Source organism: Zootoca vivipara, chromosome 3 (genome assembly GCF_965207765.1).
Source record: "Zootoca vivipara chromosome 3, rZooViv2.hap1.1, whole genome shotgun sequence".
Classification (NCBI taxonomy): Eukaryota; Metazoa; Chordata; class Lepidosauria; order Squamata; family Lacertidae; genus Zootoca; species Zootoca vivipara.
The window spans coordinates 11,856,206-11,878,479 of NC_142586.1; the positions used below are offsets into that span (position 1 = coordinate 11,856,206).

Consider the following 22,274-nt stretch of genomic DNA (forward strand, 5'->3'; position numbering starts at 1 on the left):
CAATGTAGACAAAAATGGACAAGAACAAAGAGCTCATTTCAACCAACACAAGCCATGGCAGCTTTGGCTATTGCCAGGCACATACTGCAATGGGCAATATAAGGTGTAAAACAAGGACATTAGTAGTGTAGTCACAGTAATGTCTGCAGTGGTAGTTGCACTTCGGATGCTGCTATTGTTAGAACAGTTTACACCTTATATATCCAATATTTATAGATGACCACGGTGTGGTTTTAAAAGTACTGTGTGAACAGGCCATGAAAGAAGCACAAAACAGCATATGTGGAATGAGTTTATGGAGAGAGAGAGAGAGAGAGAGAGAGAGAGAGAGAGAGAGAGAGAGAGAGAGAGTTATACCTCGCTTTAAGTACACTTCAGTGAGTACTTTCAGTTTAAGTACTCCGTGGACCCGTCTGGAACGGATTAATCCACTTTCCATTACTTTCAATGGGAAAGTTTGCTTCAGGTTAAGTATGCTTCAGGTTAAGTACAGACTTCCGGAACCAATTGTGTACTTAAACCGAGGTACCACTATATGTGTGCGTGCGTGTAAGAATTCAGTATGGTAATCATGTGCATATAAAGAGGAAAGGAGACCTCTAGTGGAATTTCAGGATTCTTCTTTTGTAAATGTGCTAGAACTACAAAGAAACTTCTGTGTTTGACCTGTCCCATGAAACGTTTTATTTTTTGCCGCTTAGATTTGTCTATGCAAATAAATATGGGAATGTATGAATATAATGGCAAAAGCGGGTACAGACTAAAACCAGAATTTATGAGAAGACCAGACAAGCACTTTGATCCGTTTAGCGAAGGTATCGTAGACGGAATAGTAGCAAACACCTTGTCTGTGAAGGTATGTATGCTAATGGAATAATTGTCACAATGATGTGGATGTTGAGTGTTAAGCACCAGAATGACTTCTTGTGCCATGATTCAGACTTGGGTTCGAATTCCCAAGTTAAGAAATGCATATGTGCTGCATGAGCTGTGAAGGCAATATATTTTCTTTTAATATTTATCGGAGTCAGTGACCAGGGGTAATTATTATTATTATTATTATTATTATTATTATTATTATTATTATCATCATCATCATCATTAATACCTCGCCCATCTGACTGGGTTTCTCCATTTCCATGCATGTTAAACAGGAAACCAGCAGGGAGGAAAAGGGAGCTGATGCGCCGCTTGGGAGCAAAGTCAAGTGACAGCTTCATTACAATACTCATCTGATAGTTGGCATGTGAGGATAATGGCATTAAGACACATGTCACCTGCTGGGAGAAATACTGTATGACAAATGAAGTAGCATCTATGCTCACTTAGGTCCTGCTATCATTAGCGGTTGCAATAATAATAATAATAATAATAATAATAATAATAATAATAATAATAATAATGGTCCACTTGAGCTGCTCTTCTGGCAAAGGATGCCCAAACTCTAAGGAAATCCCTAAAGAGTAATGGTGGGGTGCCCAGCCTGCCCCCTGTCGGAACATGCCCGGGGGGCACACGCAGCCCCTAGAATGAGACAGACCTCTCTGGGCGTCTTCCTGGTGAAGCACAGCCTGGGATGTTCACTGTGTGAACAGGCCATGAAAGAAGCACAAAACAGCATATGTGGAAAATAACAGACTATTTATAAAAGAATGGAAATGGTTTATTGAATATTTGCAAATAAACTGTAAACAGATAATAACATTGGCAGGATTATTGTAATAACCTGCTGTTTTATAACAGTATATAAAGTAGATGGATAAATGAGTAAATTAAGTTAATTTGGATGTGCAAACAATATTGAAAATAAATTTAAGGAACCACAGAAAGAAGGGGAAGGAAGTTGAGTTTTGAAACGTTAAAATGAGTGTGAAATTATCAAAATGTTTAAAACTAAAAATCATAAATAAAATAATTAAGAAAAGGGAAAGTATTCACTCTAGTCTCCTTCCAGTTTATTTATTTATTTATTTATTTATTTATTTATTTATGCCCCGCCCATCTGGCCGGGTCCGGGTCCCCCCGCCACTCTGGGCAGCTTCCTACACACATTAAAATATCACAGATTAAAAACAGATTTAAGCCTGCCCTAAGGTCAATGTCAGAGAAGGTGCTGAGAAGGCTTGAGCCTACTCACCAAGTGCAACAAGGCCAGAATGCCTTACTCCCTGGGCGCGCATAGCAAAATATGGTGACTTGTAGACCCAATTCCCCATCTCCTACCCCACCCCCTTGTCAGAATGGCCGCAAATAATCCATAACCTAAGTTGTGGGGGCTGCGATCTGCAGAGAAACCATCATGGTGCCCTTTTACAAATTGTAAATTTGAAGTGATAGGAGCATTTTCGAAACATTTATCCTCTACTGTGTCTCCCTATCCAGCGAACCTTGTCTTGTGATTATAGTAAATGGTATGAGTGGAGGCCATGAAACTGAGAAAATGGTTAGCATAAATGAAGCAAATTGGCCAAGCTTCAATTTTCTTATGTGTGTTGGGACTGCAAGCACAGAAGAATAGGAAAGCAGTAATTTTTCAGAGATACGTATATAGCACAAATTCTGGCCCTTGTCCAGAAATAAATACTCCCACATTCCAGCTTTATACCATTTATCAGCTATCTCCACAGAATATGCTAGCAGAATTTCAAATACTGGTACAGTACTTCTAAGTTGGAGCCCCATTTTGGATTTTGACACAAACTCCAGCTTGTGTTCTGCTTTTAAGCAGGTTTTGTGCCAAGCCCCAAACTCTATGCTGGTTTAAAGAGCTCAGCCTGTAGAGCACAAGACTCTTAATCTTGGGGTCATGGGTTTGAGACCCACAAAAAATTCCTACATTGCAGGGGCTTGAACTAGATGACCTTTGTGATCCCTTTCAACTCTAAAACATTCTTTTTATTATGAAGTACACACATACAATGGGACGCGGGTGGTGCTGTGGGTTAAACTACCGAGCCTAGGGCTTGCCGATCAGAAGGTTGGTGGTTCGAATCCCCGCGACAGGGTGAGTTCCTGTTGTCCGGTCCCTGCTCCTGCCAACCTAGCAGTTCAAAAGCATGTCCAAGTGCAAGTAAATAAATAGGTACCACTCCAGCGGGAAGGCAAACAGTGTTTCCGTGTTCTAGTTTGCCAGAAGCTGCTTAGTCATGTTGGCCACATGACCTGGAAGCTGTACGCTTGGCCAGTAAAGCGAGATGAGCGCCGCAACCCCAGAGTCGTCCGCGACTGGACCTAATGGTCAGGGGTCCCTTTACCTTTACCTTTACACACATACAATATTGAGTTGACAAGCAAAATAGTGTAACTAAAACTTCTAACTTCTCCTGTTGTCAGATAATCTTGTAGAAAATAATTTATACCACAGAGAAAAGGTACAAAATTGTGTAAACCAAAAAAATAGCCCAAGTATTCAGTTTACGCAAATAGTATATTAATTATTAAAGCCTTGGAGTCCAAACCAACTTAGAAAAAATAAAAGCATGGAGACTTTTTAAAAAAAGGTTTATTGTTTATTTCTTATTCTCAACTCGAGTTGATTGGTTGTGGGGATGTTTTTCCTTTTTACAATGAAAAATGTGAGGGGAATCTTAGGTTTTCGATTCTCTTCCCCTCATATTTGCCATCTGCTGTTCTACTGCAGCCTCGTTCCCTAAGTAGCATTACAAGTCTTCTTTTTTTCAACAGATAATATTGCTACATTTGTGCATGCACAGTCCAGTTTGAACAGATTTGTTCTTGAGCTGCAGCTCAACTTTCAGAGGTTTATAAAGGCTTATAATGCTTTGCTTTCTGTTGTTAGTTCATAATGCCAGCAGCCCCCAAGTGTTGAACTTCAGGAGCACCTGGGGCCACCAGGCATGTTCACAGCCCAGCTGGCATTGCATAAAGGTGTCAATTGTATAAACCGCTACCTCCATGTTATAGGGTAGTGCTGGTGTGATGAGTTTACGGCTGGCGTGACTGATGCCGTTGCAGCACTCCAAGAGGCAGTACCACAGTCCCATGAAATACAGTGGCCCTAGGTGCCACTTCATTATAACCAGCATCTTCATGCAAACCAAAGTGTGGACCAGCCATCCCCCAGCACCCGCTGTCTGGCTGTATTAGATTCACAATCGAGGCTTTAGTTTTTAGAGACATTCCAGTCTGTACTGGGCCATCTGCCACACTGCCACTGAATGCCCAATCCTTGCATTTCTAGATCATTTCTGGGCAGTTGCTGTCGGACAAAAAAGTCGGGACCTACGTAGAAGTGGACATGTTTGGTCTGCCGGTGGACACAAGGCGAAAAGCTCTCAAGACCAAGCCGTCTCAAGGCAATGCAGTGAATCCTGTATGGGAAGAAGAAGCCATCGTGTTTAAGAAAGTAGGTTTGCCGTTCTTGTTTCCTCTACTGGGAAAAAAAAAACTTTATCGTATTATTGGTTGCTGCTCTTCAATTCAGAAAATTAATTTGGGGGGCATGTGAAATCCTGTTTGCCCCAGTTCTGTTTCATTTGAGTCAGTGCCTGAGAGCAGTGCCTGCTAGACCTGGGCAATATTATGATTAACAGTCTGAAACCAATATGACGTTCAAACCGTGATACCGGTTTCAGACTTTTTGAGCTGGCAATACTAGCTCCCCGGCCTCCACCAGCACAGCGTACCTCACTCCCGTCTGCCTGCTTGCACTGGCAGTGGCTGGGAAGCTGTGATGTACAGTCATACCTCGGTTTAAATATGCTTCGGGTTAATTACACTTCAGGTTGAGTACTCCGCGGACCCGTCTGGAACGGATTAATCCACTTTCCATTACTTTCAATGGGAAAGTTCGCTTCAGGTTAAGTACACTTCAGGTTGAGTATTCCGCGGACCGTCTGGAATTGGTTAATCCACTTTCCATTACTTTCAATGGGAAAGTTTGCTTTAGGTTAAGTACTCTTCAGTTTAAGTACAGACTTCCGGAACCAATTGTGTACTTAAACCGAGGTACCACTGTATTGCCAGCTCAAATTGCCTTGATCAGCTGGGAGGAGGGCATTTTAGTGAAGCCCACTTCTCAGCTGATCAAGTCTCTCCCCCCCCCCCCGGCAATCTCTAGCTCACACACAGCTGCCTACGCCTCAGTGGAGCATTTTAACAGAGTGCCTCCCCCTCCCCTCAATCTCTGGCTCACGCAAGCCAAAGGCAGGGGAAACAACTTGCTTAAACTGCTCTGCTGAAGGTTGGGTGGGTGCCAGGCTGCCCGCCCCTCCGTTGATCAGCCCCCATACAGCTCCAGCTTGCGGGAACCAGAGTGATATGGGGGCTTGCTGTGACTCACACATGCAGGAATGGTCTGGAGTAGAGCTAGGCAATTTTGGACATTGTGATATATCAGTTGTCGTTGTTTAGTCATTTAGTTGTGTCCAACGTGACCCCACGGACCAGAACACCATAGCTGTAAAGTTCTCCCATTTCTCACGAGGAAGCCTATTCAGCATAAGGGAATTTCCCTTCAAAAAAGGGAGAACTTGACAGCTATGCCAGAGCACGCCAGGCACTCCTGTCTTTCACAGCTTCCCACAGTTTGGTCAAACTCATGTTCGTAGCTTCGAGAACACTGTCCAACCATCTCATCCTCTGTCGTCCCCTTCTCCTTGTGCCCCCAATCTTTCCCAACATCAGGGTCTTTTCCAGGGAGTCTTCTCTTCTCACGAGGTAGCCAACGTATTGGCGCCTAAGCTTCCGGATCTGTCCTTTCAGTGAGCACTCAGGGCTGATTTCCTTCAGAATGGATAGGTTTGATCTTCTTGCAGTCCATGGGACTCTCAAGAGTCTCCTCCAGCACCATAATTCAAAAGCATCAATTCCTTGGTGATCAGCCTTCTTTATGGTCCAGCTCTCACTTCCATACATCACTACTGGGAAAACCATAGCTTTAACTATACGGACCTTTGTCGGCAAGGTGATGTCTCTGCTTTTTAAGATGCTGTCTAGGTTTGTCATTGCTTTTCTCCCAAGAAGCAGGCGTCTTTTAATTTCGTGGCTGCTGTCACCATCTGCAGTGATCATGGAGTCCAAGAAAGTTAAATCTCTCACTGCCTCCATTTCTTCCCCATTTGATATATCAGTACATCATTATAGTCAGCTGATGATATATCACGATGTTGAAAACCAGGTAACGCCCGGCCCAGTGCCTGCTCTGCCATCACCTCCTCTTCTTCAAGGGGGAGACTCCACCGTCATCCATAGGGGTGGAGCCCTGGTTTGCCTGTGTGTAAATGGTGAGAAACCACAGCTGCCACCAAGTGTTTCCAGTGCTGATTGCCATACCCCCTTCACTCCACATCTTGCAAGGACAATGCCCTTGTGATAATCATGGGCAAGCAACTTCCTGCATGAAAGTCAAAGCCACACAGGCTGGGAGTGCTTCAGCTAAAGAATACTTGGGGAAGAATAAAAGATCTCATAAGCATTCAGTGGCTCAGCATGTAGGTAACACTAAGCCAACCATATCCCTTTCAAGTGTTCGGAGGAATTATATTGCCATCCTTACAGCATCCCTGCTAAGCAGGCATGTATAACCATCCTCATATTGCCAGATTGGAGTGGGGTGCAGAGGTTGAGGTTGCCTGCGGCCCAGAGAATGAGCTGGCTGAGATGAAGTAGCAATGGCTTGGATCACAGCTCATTGCCATAGCCCAGAGCTTTCCAAACTGTGTGTCGCAACACATTAGTGTGTCAGCTGCAGTGTGTAGGTGTGTCCCTGCACTCTTCCGGGGGCTGGAAAGGAGTTAGTTTAACTTCCAGGTTGCTGGTAAAACTGAATTACTATGTCACAAAATGATGCAGGTCTAAAAAGTGTGTCGCCAACATGGAAATTTTGGGAAGTTCTGCCTTAGCCACCACATTGGGTAATAGAGATGTGAAAAGTGCCCTCTGAGAAGGCAAATATGTCCTGCCCCACCCCCAGAAATCCTAAAAGTAATTCTGGAGAGACAATATATAATGAGTTTATTTTTAGGTGCTACATAGGGAAAGAAAAATTTGCCACGTCTCTTTTTTTCTTTTAATAATAAAAGGGATTATGGAGGAAGAAAACCTGTAGCAAATGACATGTTTAATCTATTTGTATAAGTTTATGGTAGATTATTTGTCAAAGCAAACAAGTGTTGAAATTTGACCTGAAAAGCAAGATCCTATTGCAACTGTGTAAAATAAAGCAAACAGTCCAATTGCGAGAACTATCCCATCTTATAAACGTTACTCACCTGCTCCTCAAAATCGGTCAGACTCCTGCGCCCCCAACCAAATGTGTCATATGAAAGTCTAGGGCACATACTTCTGTGGGGGAGGATGCTTATTGAACCCAGAATTTTGAATCAATGGATTCTACCCTCTACCCATCTCCAGTTCTACAATATCTAGAACAGTGTTTCTCAACCTTTTTTGGGCCAAGGCACACTTGTTCCATGAAAAAAATCACGAGGCACACCACCATTTAAAAAGTTTAAAAAATTAACTCTGTGCCTATATTGACTATATACAACCAATCCATATCTAGGACTAGGTCACACTTCTAGGCAGGGCAACCTTACATAGAACATAAAAAAGTTCACTTATACTGAGTCAGAGTGTTTCCATATACAGTAAAGACTTAATGCTGTGAACCATACAGTACAGATACTGCAGATGGGCTGCTGGCAACATTTTTTTTAAAGTCCTATCTGATTTTCATTGAAGGCAGGGATACAGGCTGGCATTTTGGTGCCAACAACATTCAGGGGGCGGGTGCTGCGAAAGATCGGAAGGTTACGCCATCCCCATTTAACCTGCTTAGCACTCTGCAGAGTTTGAACAGGAGTCCCCCCCCCCCAATAGCAGAAATTGAACCTGGGACCGTCTGCATGAGAATCAGCTCTTTGTCACGAAGCAATCGGCCCTGCTGCTCTCATGCTTAGAGGGCACATTCCACCATGATGCCCACAACTCGCCACTAGTTCACTTATGACTTGACCCGTTAGCTTAAAACAAAACAAACTTGGCGGCGCCTGGCCTCATCCAACAGGGAGCGAAAGGAGCGCTGCCAGGAAAGGGAGAAGGCAACTCACCCGGCGGGATCTGGAAGTTAGCAGGTAGCTGTATTGTCACCGTCTGCGGGGCTTTGGGGGCTCTGGGCTGAGGGGCCGGCAGCCTGGTCCCCGCGCCGGGCGTCTTCGGGAGCTGCTGAGCCGGAGGCGCCCCTTTGCCCGCCGTGGGAGCAGATGCCGCTGGGGCTGCTGGGTGGCGGAAAGAGGGACTCTGCTGGGGGGAACTTCGGCGTTCAAGGCGGCCGCCGGGCTCCCCGCCGTGGTGGGCGGTGCCGTACTCTGGGTGCGCAGCGCAGCCGGGGCCTCGCGGAGCCCCCCGGCCCCATTCAAGGAGGCAGAGGAGGAGGAGCTGACCGCCAAGGCAGCGAGCTCAGGAGACCCGGAAGGCATGACCCTCCCCAGGGCGGCTGCTCCCGGGGTAGTCATGGAGGAGAGGGCGCGTGGCGAAAAGTGCAGGAGAGGAGCCTTCCGAAAAAATCCGAGCGAGTCCACAGCATAGCAGCCTCCGGGCGAATGTTCCGCAGCTGGCGATGTGGCAAAAGCGGCGGCGGCAGCAGCAGGAACAAGCTGCCTCAGAGACTGCACCGCTCCCGCCCGGACCAAGCAAGAGTTAGCAACACGGCTGCAGAAAGCACATGGTCACACAGCCGCTGCCGGCTTCTCCTCCTCCTCCCTGCTCAGAGGCGCGCACGTGCAGCGCCAGGCACACGCGAGCCAGCAACGCCCTACTGAGCCCCGCGCCGCCTCCAAGACCCGCCCCGAGGAACAGCCCCCAAGCGGCCTCGCTCTCCGTTAGCCATGTTTATATAGCCACGCGGGGCTCCCAGGCAGCAAATCGCCCTTCTCGTCGCCGCATTTCGCGGCACACCAGCCAGCGTCTCGCGGCACAGTAGTGTGCCGCGGAACAGCGGTTGAGAAACGCTGATCTAGAAGCACTCAGCTGTAGGGTTTCCAAGATCCTGTGTGTCATCAATCGAGGCTGAAATTCTGGAAAGGGAGCAGTTTTTATCAAAGCATAGCCAGATGAACTGTGATATATGTGCTTGCCTAGTTAGGAGGACTACTATGACATCACATCTGTTGCTAAGAGACACAGAGAAAGATAAATATATGGTGATGGCAAGAGTGTGTGACAGGTAGCAATGTCCGGGTTACCAGCTCTTTCTGATATTTAAGAAGTGAGTTGAGATCTGCAGATCATGCTACTTCAACTGTCATGCGTAATTCACCCAGGAATAAACTGTTGCAGCACTGCGAACAATGTAAGATTACTACCAATATTAACTTGCGGAACAGGGTGTCTCAGTATTCCTGCTTTGTGCACAAGGTGTGTCAAAAAACATTAAATATTTTCCCAAAAAAATATATTTATTTAGGTTGTTCTGCCTTCCCTGGCATGTCTGAGGATAGCAGCCTATGAAGAAGGAGGGAAATTCATTGGTCATCGAATATTGCCGGTATCAGCAATTCGACCAGGTAGGGCAATCTGGGCTTCTTATTCACTTTGTTTATCTCTGAACCACGTGGCTAATTGGGGATGGCTTATCTCCAGGGCTGATAAAGTCACATCATTTTGCTTCTCAACAATCTGCAAACCAACATAACTTTAAGTAGAAGAAGGGGAAGGGAGGGAACCCTCTGTTTCAAACACCTCGTCCATTCCTGCTGCTGGTCTTGCTTATGGCCCCAATTTAAAACAGGGAGAGATTAGGGGCTCTTGGCCATGCCTAGTTCTTACTAAATGACTTGTAATAGACCAATAGTGCTGTTAAAATATAGTCAGGATTTTAGCAGAGAAACTGAAATGACTTGCCTCCAAGAGTTCCATATACTCTTCTTCCGTGACACAAAAGAGTGTTTCTTTATTTTAAGCACACTGAAAATCTGCAAGCAGGTATAGCCAAGGCACTAACTCTGTCTTTAGTATTCTATCGCATAAACATAGATCCCAAGGGAAGCTCCAAAACTGGTCCCTAAGGAAGCAGACTATTTTCCGAGAGTCCCAGGTGTATGCTCCCTAGTATTTTGTCATTCCAACAGTAAACATTTTCCATATTTTTTCAGGGGTTTCTTCACAACTGTTGTTTGCAGTGGAGGCCATACCTGTTTCTACATACATTGATTAAGGGTGGAAGTTCTGCATCAAATATTACAAGCACTCCCTGCCTTCCACTGTTAGAGTATCTGTGATAATGAAGCATGTCAGGGAAATTGCTAAAGAGTGGGATGCTATGTTTAGGGACCTTGGCTCATTTCCAGCACCTTATGGGTCACCTTTATGCCTATTACACTGCAGTGGTCAATTATAAAAATACTGTTGACCTTGTCCTGCTTTCTTTTCTAGGCTATCACTATATCTGCCTGAGGAATGAAAGGAATCAGCCCTTGACATTGCCAGCCATATTTGTATACATAGAGGTTAAAGATTACGTACCTGATACTTATGCAGGTAACTATAAAATCCCTGGGCATCAAATTGAACATTTTTGTGTGTGTTTTTGAAATTATATAAAGTTCATACACTGATCAGCAGTAACAAGTTGTATTAACATCCAGTAGCTATCAAGATGCGGGTGGCGCTGTGATCCAAACCACTGAGCCTATTGGGCTTGCCGATCGGAAGGTCGGCGGCGAGCCCGTTGCTCGGTCCCAGCTCCTGCTAACCTAGCAGTTCAAAAGCACGTCAAAGTGCAAGTCGATAAATAGGTACCGCTCCGGCGGGAAGGTAACCTGTGTTTCCGTGCACTGCTCTGGTTTCACCAGAAGCGGCTCAGTCATGTTGGCCACATGACCCTGAAAAATTGTCTGCAGACAAACGTCGGCTCCCTCGGCCAGTAAAGCAAGATGAGTGCCGCAACCCCAGAGTTGTTCACAAATGGCCTTAACTGTCAGGGGTCCTTTACCTTTACCTTTTAGCTATCAAGAAGTTGTAATGTGTGTTGTAAGAAGTTGCTGTCCATCATCCAATATGATGTACAGTTACCGCTGTAATTTTAAATGATTCCACACAGTGTTCTTTAGTTCCATAGCGCTGCCTTTTCTTTTTAGAATACTGATGTAGTCTATTTTAAAATAGACAGTTGATGATGATCAGACTGGGCAGATCTGAGTCCAAATCCCAGAGCAAATTGAGAATCTGGAAGAGTTCTTTGCGAGTTGTATTCTCAGGGCTCTATCCTTAAAGAGGCTATATAATATTAATAGCACTCCACCTCTCATAATCAGTGCTATGGATATGTTTTAGTCTACCATGTGTCGCTTGCGGATTTAGGCTGCAAGGGTATGCACACTTACTTGAGAGTCTCATTGTATAGATTTGTCCTATCAGTATGGGGGAAGATAATAAAACACAGCCAGCTGCTGTTGTTTTTCTTCAAGGAAAACTTTAATGATACTAGTCTATGTTGATTTCTTATTATAAATGCAAAGAACAACCTTAGGGTTGTTAAATGATTGTTTCATATCTGTAAAACAGATAGATATATGTAGCCCTTTGAAACCAAATCAAAGTTTGATTCTAAATTCCTGTTTCATTTCCAGATGTTATTGAGGCATTATCCAACCCTATCAGATATGTGAATTTAATGGAGCAGAGAGCAAACCAGTTGGCAGCACTGACTCTGGAGGATGAGGAAGAAGTCCGGAAAGAGGTGAGAATTTGAGCTTGAAGAAATGTAGCAGAGGGACTGCTTTGATGATGCACTGCAGATAGCACAACGCCATCAGGAAATGGAAAAGGGAGTTTGGCCGTGATAGATCTGCTGTGATTCAGTCTCCACACCCACCCACCCTCCACTCCCCCTGCCATTAATGCCAAATCTGTTCACACAAATCTGGGACTTCAATATTAAATATTAATTCCACATATGGAAAAGGGATATACATCTAGATTTACACTGCCCAGCCCATCTGGTTAGCAATACTGTATTCTTGATAAGGCAAACAACCCAGGCTCATTCAAAATTATTTATTGACTGAATAATGGATGTTTTTCTGAATGATGTATTCTGGTTTTGTTGCCCCATTTTTGTCCCCTTTCACATCTGCTTTTTGCAAATGTCACAGTACCACAACAAAAATAAACGTAGCAAAAAGGCCATGGAGTAGAAGAGGATAAAGACATATCAGGTAGCAGAATGTTTGGTTCAGCTTGGCCACTTTGCAGTTTTGCTCAAGCATATTTGCAATATGGTGATAGATTTGTGATTGTCTGAAAGCCTGATCTATGCTAAGATTTCACATTCAAATAAACCGTCCTTCTGACTGTATGCAAGTCCCTAGCTTAGTGCCTTAAGTGCGCTAGAATGCCTGATAAATCTGCTGTGTGGCCTAAGATGCAGTTGTATTTCAGTGCCAGGTGAGGGATCCCTCTGCAAACAATTCCTCTGTCTTTGAAACAGCTGCATGTCAGGAGCAGATGAGAAAGTCTTGTATAAGCATCTTCTCCACATGCACACACACAAAGAAACTGCATTTTGGACCCAGGCAGAATGATATTTGTAATAAATAACCACAGAGATGGATGCATCTATTCATCAGCTAAGTGATCATTGTATTTCTATCCCAAGGTGGCTTCTCTAAAGCAATGAAATACAGATACAAGCCTCTATCCTCTCTGATACATCACATTGCCTATCTTATCCACACCACCTCACAACCCAGATCCTATTAAGTCATTGTAGCTGTTCTTCTTTCATCCATTTCACTTTCCTGAATGTTAGCCGTTGACTGATCCATCAGTGAGCTGTGTGCTGTGTTTGTCCCTTCCTGTAAGTCCCTTCAGTGTCAAAGGGCGGAAAGGGGGGAGTCAAAATCCCCAGACTACTTTTGGGTGAGCTGCTGAATGAAGACAGTTCAGTGTTCCATTCCTCAGCTTCGTGCTTATTAATCCTATCTCCTTCTGGCCACAGGTTTTCTCATAGTGCGAGGGCAGAAAGGAATGGGCTGGATTCAGAAGCAGCTAGAGGCAATTGCATCTGATATCAATTTCTTTTTAGGAGTGTGCCCTCTATATGTTGTAGGACTCCCAACTACCATCAACCTAGCCAGCATGGCCAATGTTTAGGTATGACACGAGCAGTGGGCACCAGGAAGACTGTTAATAGAAGCTGCTCCCTAGCCTTAGAAACTGGTCAGTGTCAGGTGAAGGAGCCTTATTTGCAGGGCTGGCCCTACGTGCAGGCTGGGTGGCGCAGGGCACCACGGCGCTGGCCCGCCTGGAGGGCACCGCGAGCGGCGCCCACCCGCTGGCCGGCTGGTCTGCCGCGCAGCTGCGCCCACGGCAACCGCGCCGCGCCTGCCCGCCCGCCGCGCAGCAGCGCCTGTGGCAGCCGCGCAGTGCGCGGCGCCCACCTGCCCACCGTGCTGGGAAACGGGGCGGAAGGGCGCCGGAGGGATCCGGCGCACCACGGCGTCAGGGGCGCTTAAGACGGCCCTGCTTATTTGCCAGATAGCTTTTCTTTCAGAAGAGTGGAATAAGCCCCAAGATTGCTAACCCAGTAGCAGTAATCTTATTCTGCCGTTTGTTTTTGAGAGGCAACGCCATTGGAAACAAATCCAATTAGATTATAAATATGTCCAGGGAAGTAAGCAGCTTGCAAACATAAGCAAGTAGAGGGAGCAAAACCTTCTTGCCTCTCACTGTGTGCCGGAGATGGGTAAGGGATATACAATGATGTTCAGAGTCTGGTTACGTTCTGTAGGTTCTGAAGAATTAAACTGGTGCAGAGAAAAATTCATTTCTAGTATGGAGTACATTACGTTTTCAGCGTAATGTCTTTGTGCTATAATCTTTTAAACTCTTCCCCCACTGCTGAACCTGTAACGCATTTTGAAATGTTGAAGTGTTTTAGGGAGAGAATTCACACACCCGCCAAATCAATTTATTACCGAAGCTGCCTGGGGAACTAATCCAGTGAGGTTCCATGGCAACAGGTGCTCCCTTCTTACATTTGCGCATTGCTCCTAACGGCGCTCTCAGACTGTGCGCCTCCATTGCCGCTCCATTTGTGCAATGGGAATCGGCGATGCATTTTGATGGCTGTGGCCACTAGTAAAACGACTGTTGAGATGATTCGCGTGTAGTAAAAAAGAATGTGCTCTAAACATGGGCATTGAGTGCTGGTGAGGAAGGAAAGGTTGTGGGGAATGCCTAAGCAGCTTGTGCGATGCAGGCACATTCAACTGAGCATGCAGCAAGGCTAGAGGTACTGCTTACATAGGCTAACTGTTGAATATAACTATGGGTGAGCTGTCCTGGGAATAATGCATGTGTCTTGGGGGTGAATTAGTAATCAGACTTCTGGGACATTAATCTGGGGAGAACAGAGCAGTAATTTTTTTCATGTTTAGTTCACTGGTGGTGACTGGTGTGTTCTGTTAGATTATATTTATATCTGCATAGTACAATGTTATTAATCATTGGTGTACTGAGACCTACATGCAGAAATTGTATTTCCTGTGCTTGTTGGAGGGCTTAGACCTTGTCTTCTGGGAATGGGAATATAAAATAGGAGCATAAGTCATTCAAGAAAGACCTAGATACAAGAGACCCTAATAGGTGTTTTTATTGCAGCATCCCACCATTGGGGCTAATTAATTGTGATTATGGGTGAATAAACATGACTTATCATTTGCATACATTTAAGTGGGTCTATGTGGGTGTATATAGAAATATTTAAATACTGGACAGTTTATTCCTAAAAAGTTGTAATAATACAGCAGTATATTGTTGACTGCAGCGTGAGATTTCCAGTATTAATTCTAGGCTTCCGTTTTTGCCAAAGTCTATTTTTTCTGGTAAGTAATCAGAGGAGCTGAAAATAGTAATGGCAGCTATTTCTTAAGAGCACTAGAGGTATTTTGTAAGTTGTTTCTGAAAGGTAAATTAGGGTCACTTTGTGCCAGGTACGGTACAAACTCCCCCAGCAAGTTTGCAGTACGATTAAATCTTAGCATATGAATACTACTGGCTAAGGGTAGAGAGTTGTACATCATTGGAAGTGGAATCCATGTACAAGATATTGGCCAGGTACCCTAATCTCAGAAGTATGTGTCAAAAGGAAAACGAATTGATAATGGTTTTTTTTTATATTTTAGTAACTTGATATTCATGTAACTTTTATTTCTGTGACTGTGTCATTTTGTAATACTTTGTTTAAGTTGTTTGTTTGTTGTTTTAGTTTTCTGTACACTGTTTAGAGATATTTAGATTGTATTAAGTGGTATAGAAATTAAATAACCAGAATTAAGTGTAGCATGTCTCCTATAAGATTGCTTGCCTCCTTGCACATTTATGAGAATTGTTTTGTATTGTCAGGCGGAACAGGGAGATGTTCCTTCAGAAGCTCACACTGAACCCAAGCCAGCACCAGCTGAAAATGGAGTAAACTACACCACCTCCCTCACCCCCAAACCATCCACACAGGTTACTCCCAGCCAACCAACACCAGGTAAGAACTAGACTGTGCTGTGTCATTTTTATAGTGTCTTTCTATGGGGAAAATAACCCAGCTGAATAGACATCTTTGTTCATCGTGTTCAAAAACTAATAGAAATTAGGCCAGCCCTTTTTCTCTCCCCTCCCTGCTTTCTCTTTTGTGAGATATATAAAACCCACCAGTACATTTGTATTGGATTGTTTTTGAAAGACAACACCCGTAACAAAATCTCTCCTTTGCTACCCTCCCATGTAGCCTGGCAGCTCTATTGCAATTGCTGAAAGGCCTGGTGGAAGAATGCTAGCTATCTGTATACATTATTGTGCTCCAACTGAGTGTAACAAACTGGGTTACATCCGCTGGAAGTTGGACCATTATGGCAAATGGGCACTCTGCCTGCTTCCAACCAGCCCCCACCTGCCTGCCTTCTTACGAGCAGGCCAGGAGCTGACACTGCCTGTCAGATTCCTCCTCCTTAGTCTCACTGTTGCCCTTGTAGAGCTCAACAGAGAGGGGATAGGGCCAAAACTAGAATTAATTAGCTTTTCCTGTCTTCACCTCTGGCTCCACCTGCTGTTACCCTCCCTGCCTCCTACCCTATCAGCCCCAATGAACACTGGTTGCATCAGGCAACATAGGTTCATATCCCTGTCAGTCATGAAGCTCATTGAACTGCATGCAGTTTTGCAGAGTGCTTTTGCCTGTGCCCTATTTGGATCAGTTTCACCATATTGTTAATCAGTAGATTTTGTGCTCAGAAACTTGCAGGCAACCACTGGCAAGTTGAACTTCTTGCATCTCTTACTTTTCCTTTTGTAGAGAAAATGAGTAAGGAATAGACAATCTTCGCTTTTCTGAGTTTTGGAAAACAGGGGAATGCGGGTTGAATTGTGACATACTTTTGTATCTCAGACTCATGAGAAGCCTCTTGAGAGGCACTCGGGATTATGGAGGAATTCGTTTGCCCCATTTCCCCCCCCCCCCAGAAGATCAACATGATTTGAGGGTCCTGGACTTGCTTGTGGATCACATCGCAACTATTTTCTATCTGGATTTTGCACTACATCATGCACAACCCCCCCCCCCAGTTTTATTTGTTTTCCATTCAGTTTTTGCACAGTTTAGTTTCAATGATTGTATTGGATGAATGAATGAGAAGGGCAATGCCTGAAATAGGTGATGGTAGCAAAAACAGCAGCAAAGAAGGACAAGGAATAATGATATACAGCTGCTTGGAGGGCTACCACTCCCCCATTCACCCTATTCACCTGATCTAGCAAACTTCTGAAATAACCTCTAGCTTTACTACCTGTGAATGAGGTAGTAAGGATTGTGGGATCCGGGGGGCAGGTGGATTTCGAATCAGTATTCATAGACACATCTATGAAGGTATGCCAGGTATGACTAATCAAACAAGTTTCACTGCCTTTTTTGTAAAAAGAGGAACATTGGCAGCTTCCATGAAATAGGAGGATGTGGAGAGATGGTTTAAAGGTTGCTTTCTCACCTTAAAAAGGAAACCTGTGTGCCTATAGCTTTGAGGCCATATATTTGTCATTTCCAAACAACTGACTATTGATGGCATTTTACATCTAGGTTCTGTGAAAGCTCCAGCAAAAACAGAAGATCTGATTCAGAGTGTCCTGACAGGTAAGAAACATGTGGATGGTATACATGATATTTTGTGTGAAGGAAGTGCAACCTGATTCTATTTATTTAATTATTCAACAGGATTTATAAACCACTTAATCATCCTTAACTCCTGAGTGTTTTACATGGAATATAAAATGTTCATTAAAAAAAATTACTGATGAAATGCAACATTAAAAGCAAGTTAACTTAAACCAGTCGTTATTAATAACATACCTGTCCATTCCACTGAAACTTCTGCCATTGTTTAAAGCTGCCACTTTCCCCCTCAGTTTTCTTCCATCCTTGCTTTATTCAAACCTCTGCTGTTGTTTTAAACCACAGTTGCCTTATGTGCCCATCTGTTCCTGCTTTACTGAAACCTCTGCTCTTGCTTAAAACTGCCATTTCCCCCTCAGTGCCCTCCATTCCTGCTTTACTCAAACTTCTGTTATTGTTTCAAACCACACTTCCCCTCTCTGTGTGTCCCTTGCTTCTCGTTCCAATGCTTCTGCTGTTGTGCAACCTGTATTCTCTTTCGCTGGCTTCATTCAAATCCAGGTTTGTGATGCGGCCCTGCAAATTCTCCGATGGGGGCTACACGATGGCAGCCTTTCATTTCATGCCCATAGGAAGCAACAGTGACAAAGAAAGCTTTCCTCTCCTTATTTTTTAGAAGTCGAAGCACAAACTATCGAGGAGCTAAAGCAACAGAAAGCATTTGTGAAACTTCAGAAGAAGCACTACAAAGAAATGAAGGACCTTGTAAAGAAACACCACAAAAAAACCACGGATCTTATAAAAGAGCATACCACGAAGTATAACGAAATCCAAAACGACTACCTGCGTCGGAGGGCGGTTTTGGAGAAAACAGCTAAAAAAGACAGTAAGAAAAAGTATGTTGTATTATCCCTCCTCTTATAAACCAAGTTTCTCTTTTCCCCTTTATTGCAGTAGCATACTGATTTCAGTGGGCCATACCAAAAGGCAAATGTCACTCCTGGTTGGTGTTTGGAATCCTTCCCGATTCCCACCACAGGAAGATAGCCCCTGTTGTGGGACAGTGACTGACACAAAACCCATTAGTGGGCAGTGTGTTGGAGCCGCACCCCTCACCAGACCTCCTTCTGACAGAGTTGCTGCTGAATACTGGTATGGAGAAGAGGAGGGCTGTGGATGAAGTGGTACGAGCTTGCCTGCAGGAGTGCCAGATGGGCTCTACCGCCACTTTTGCACCACAGAGACCACACAATTGCTTCACTCCTCTGCCAGAGCATCCTAGTGGAAATAGTATGTTAAGTCTGCTCTGGTGCTAATGCATTTCTGGGAATTAAAGAGTCTTTGGGGTGGAGACTTTCAACATGCACACTGTATGCTGACTCTTGTTTGCATGGAAGGAAATAGATAGCAAATAGGTAGCAGCTGTACCCTGAGCTGGGACAAACAGAGGAGGAGCAACAGGTGGTTGGAAGCATAGAAATCAATTCTTTGATATCTCAAGAGCAACTCAGCTGGAGGGAGGTCAGGAAAGTGGCACAGCCCCACCATGCCATCTGCCTCTGACAGAGACATTCACAGCAAACCCTGTACTTAGAAGTAAGTTCCCATAAAGCTTAATCCTAGGAAATTGGGTATAGGATTGCAGCCTTAGAGAGTCGGTGTCCGAGAGCAGAATGTGTTTGAAGATGCTTTATAGACTGGACTTTTCCTTCCTCCTGAGAACAGAATGAAAGGCAGAGATTTGATCTTCCAAATACGGATACAATTTTGAATGCAGATACAAAGATTTTTTAAAAATGCAGTGGACCTTTGTCCTTAAACTGAATGTGTAGAATAAAAATAAGCATGGGTTTGAAGCTTCAGTTCTGGAGACTGTAATCTAGGAGTGAGTTGATTTTCTCTTGATGACGAATCACTAAATTTGTCATTGTTGAATTGCAGTTGTTGTTTGTTGTTGTTGTTTGTTGAGCTGCTGCTGCTGCTACATTTATTTATATCCCACCTTTTCCCCAGATAGGATGGTGTATAGATAAAATAGAAACAGCTAAAAACACACTAAAAAATTAAACAGCAACAGAATTAAAATGCTCTCTCCACACACACACACACACACACACACACACACACACACACACAGTCTATTAAAACATCACAGCACCAGCCCTTTCCTTAAAAACGGTCAATTCCCAAAAGCCTGTTGGAATAATAATAAAGTCTTCACCTGCTGGTCTAACTTCTCTGGGAAGGGAGTTCCAAAGTCTGGGAGTAGCCACCAAGAAGGCCCTCTCCTGCATCCCTACCAAGCATGCAAATGAGGGTAGTGGGACCAAGAGAAGGGCCTCCTCTGAAGATCTCAGCCTGGGCAGTTTTGTATGAGGGAATATGGTCTTTCAGATAGCCGGGACCTGGCCGTATGGCACTTTATAGGTCATAACCTGCACTTGGAAATGTGCCCGGAAACAAACCAGCAGCCAGTGGAGCTGCTGTAACAAGGGCGTCTTATGGTCCCTGTAGCCAGTCCCAGTTAACAAGTCTGGCTCTTTGAGCAAGATGAAGTTTCCGAGCACTTTTGAAAAGCAGCCCCACATAGATTGCATGTAACTAAGGCATGGGTCACTATGGCCAAATCAGACAGCTCAAGGAACAGGTGGGGCTGGTGCACCAGCTTTAACTGTGCAAATGCATTTCTCACCACTGCAGAGACCTGGACATCTAGGATCAGGACTAAGTCCAGGAACAGTCCCAAACTGCGAACCTGCATCTTCACAGGGAGTGTTATCATGCTCAATGGTGATCTTTCTCGAGCAATAGCTATGGCCTTAAGTAAACCCTCACTTTCAGACTCTATTCCTGTGGTTTCCTAGGCAACTAGCTTAACACCTGGGTAGAGCTGTAAACACCTCTGATTATCTGTCAGGGCGCAGACTGATGTATTTCATTTGTGCTGGCTTGGTTTTTAATTTTTAATTTTTTAAAAAATGCTCTTGCTGTTTAGCTTGCTTACACAGTTGCTCTGTTTCTTTCACATGCCCCTTTCATTGCTTCCCCTTCTCACCTCACCCTTTAGAGTTGCAGCTCTTTCCCAAGACCCAAAATATCGCACTGCTCCTCGGGGAGTTTGTTGTTCAGATTCCATTTTATGAATAAATAGATTTCTCCCCTTTCTGCTTTTGTGGACTGTTCTGCTCTCTTCGCCTTCCTTTGAGGGACCTTTGGTTTTTGTGAACTTTTGTCCTTTGGTTGCCAATAAATACTTGCACGTCAGGGTGCATGAATTTGGGGTGTGCAAGTTCTGAAAGGAATTGAGCTGACTGATGGAGGTCTTTCTATGGCTCTTTAAATAATGCAAGCCACAGCTTCCGAAATGTGATGCATGGAGTCCAAGAGTGTCGTTGGAAGATCAGCAATTAGATTCAGTGCTGAGAAATGATTGGTGGGTTTGCAACATTGCTTAGGTAAAGGTAAAGGGGGCCCTGACCATCAGGTCCAGTCGTGTCCGACTCTGGGGTTGCGGCGCTCATCTTGCTCTATAGGCCGAGGGAGCCAGTGTTTGTCCGCAGACAGCTTCTGGGTCATGTGGCCAGCATGACAATGCTGCTTCTGGCGAACCAGAGCAGCACACGGAAACGCTGTTTACCTTCCCGCCAGAGTGGTCCCTATTTATCTACTTGCACTTTAATGTGCTTTCGAACTGCTAGGTGGGCAGGAGCTGGGACCAAGCAACGGGAGCTCACCCCGTTGCAGGGATTCGAACCGCCGACCTTCTGATCAGCAAGCCCTAGACTCTGTGGATTAACCCACAGCGCCACCTGGGTCCCCTGCAACATTGCTTGCTTCCCCCCAACTGTTTCCCCCGTCTTCATTCCATTTTGTCCTATTGTTGCTCACTGATCTCACCACATGGTTACATTTTTGCATGTAATGCATGTGATTTCCGTTCATATCATTTCACATTCTTGCCTCTTTTTTAAACAACAACAACAACAACAACAACAACAACAACAACAACAACATTTGATATTGCTGCAAAGAAACCCCTCTGCCAGAGCATCCTAGTGGAAATATGTTAAGTCTGCTTTGGTGCTAACACGTTTCTGGGAATTAAAGAGTCTTTGGGGTGGAGACTTTCAACATGCACACTGTATGCTGACTCTTGTTGGCATGGAAGGAAGCAGGTTCAGTAGCAAATAGATAGCAGCTGTACCCTGAGCTGGGACAAATAGAGGAGGTTGGAAGAGTAGAAATCAATTCTTTGATATCCCAAGAGCACATTGTGTTTGATTCATTTTTTTTAATTTAATTTTTATCCTGCCCTTTTTCAAAGGAACTCAGGTGCATGCTCCCCTTAAACACACATACCCATTTTATCCTTATAGCATCCCTCCAAGGTACAAGATAGTGACTACCACCCAGTCATCCAGTATGCTTCTTGGTTGAGGTGTTGGTTTGAACCAGAACCTTCCTGTTCCTAGTCTCTTAGAGGTTACACCATGCTGGTTCCCATTGATAGCACTTGGAGCTTCCACCGGGCAGCATAATGTTATAGGGTCCTTTGAACAAAGAGGAGCTTCAGATCAGTCTGAGGAGATCCATGCCTACAGGACAAAACCTATTAGGCAGTGCATGTAATGTTAAACAATGCAGTAAGAACCTGAGGTGTAGCGTGGGTTGCCAGCACCTGGGGCCGCACAGAGGTGTGTGGGAGGGAAATGGAGTAAGCCTGCACAGTCAGTTGCCCAAGACATCTGTGTCATCCAGGAGATTGCAGCTATGGAGATAAGAAGAGTCCTTCCATTGTTTTGAGAGGCCCCTGGTTCACATAGAGAAGCCATTTTCAGTGGAGCCCAGCAACAGAACCACATAGCTGCATTGAGGCAGCACTGGGTGTTGAGATTTTGTGCCCCTAACAAATTTTGCACCTGGAGCAACCACCCCTATCCCCGCCCCATGCTACACCACTGTTATGAACAGTGGGTTACCTGGAAGAAGGACTCTAATGTGAATACCCTAAAGCATGGGTAGGCAAACTGAGGCCTGGGGGCTGGATCCGGCCCAATCACCTTTTAAATCTGGCCCACGGATGGTCCGGGAATCAGCATGTTTTTACATGAGTAGAATGCGTGCTTTTATTTAAAATGCATCTCTGGGTTATTTG

General features: G+C 44.7%; 1 protein-coding gene across 3 annotated transcripts in view; it reads left to right on the forward strand.

Annotated features, from left to right (window-relative positions):
• PLCB1 (phospholipase C beta 1) overlaps positions 1–22,274 on the forward strand; it is a 426,994-nt gene that overhangs the window by 335,344 nt on the left and 69,376 nt on the right. For all 3 annotated transcript variants that reach the window (XM_088665570.1, XM_060272415.2, XM_088665571.1), the window contains exons 19-26: positions 702–856; positions 4,202–4,366; positions 9,428–9,527; positions 10,396–10,500; positions 11,592–11,701; positions 15,370–15,502; positions 17,087–17,140; positions 17,796–18,015. In XM_088665570.1, the coding sequence (XP_088521696.1) occupies positions 702–856; positions 4,202–4,366; positions 9,428–9,527; positions 10,396–10,500; positions 11,592–11,701; positions 15,370–15,502; positions 17,087–17,140; positions 17,796–18,015 (1,042 nt within the window). The remainder of the gene's footprint in view (positions 1–701; positions 857–4,201; positions 4,367–9,427; positions 9,528–10,395; positions 10,501–11,591; positions 11,702–15,369; positions 15,503–17,086; positions 17,141–17,795; positions 18,016–22,274) is intronic.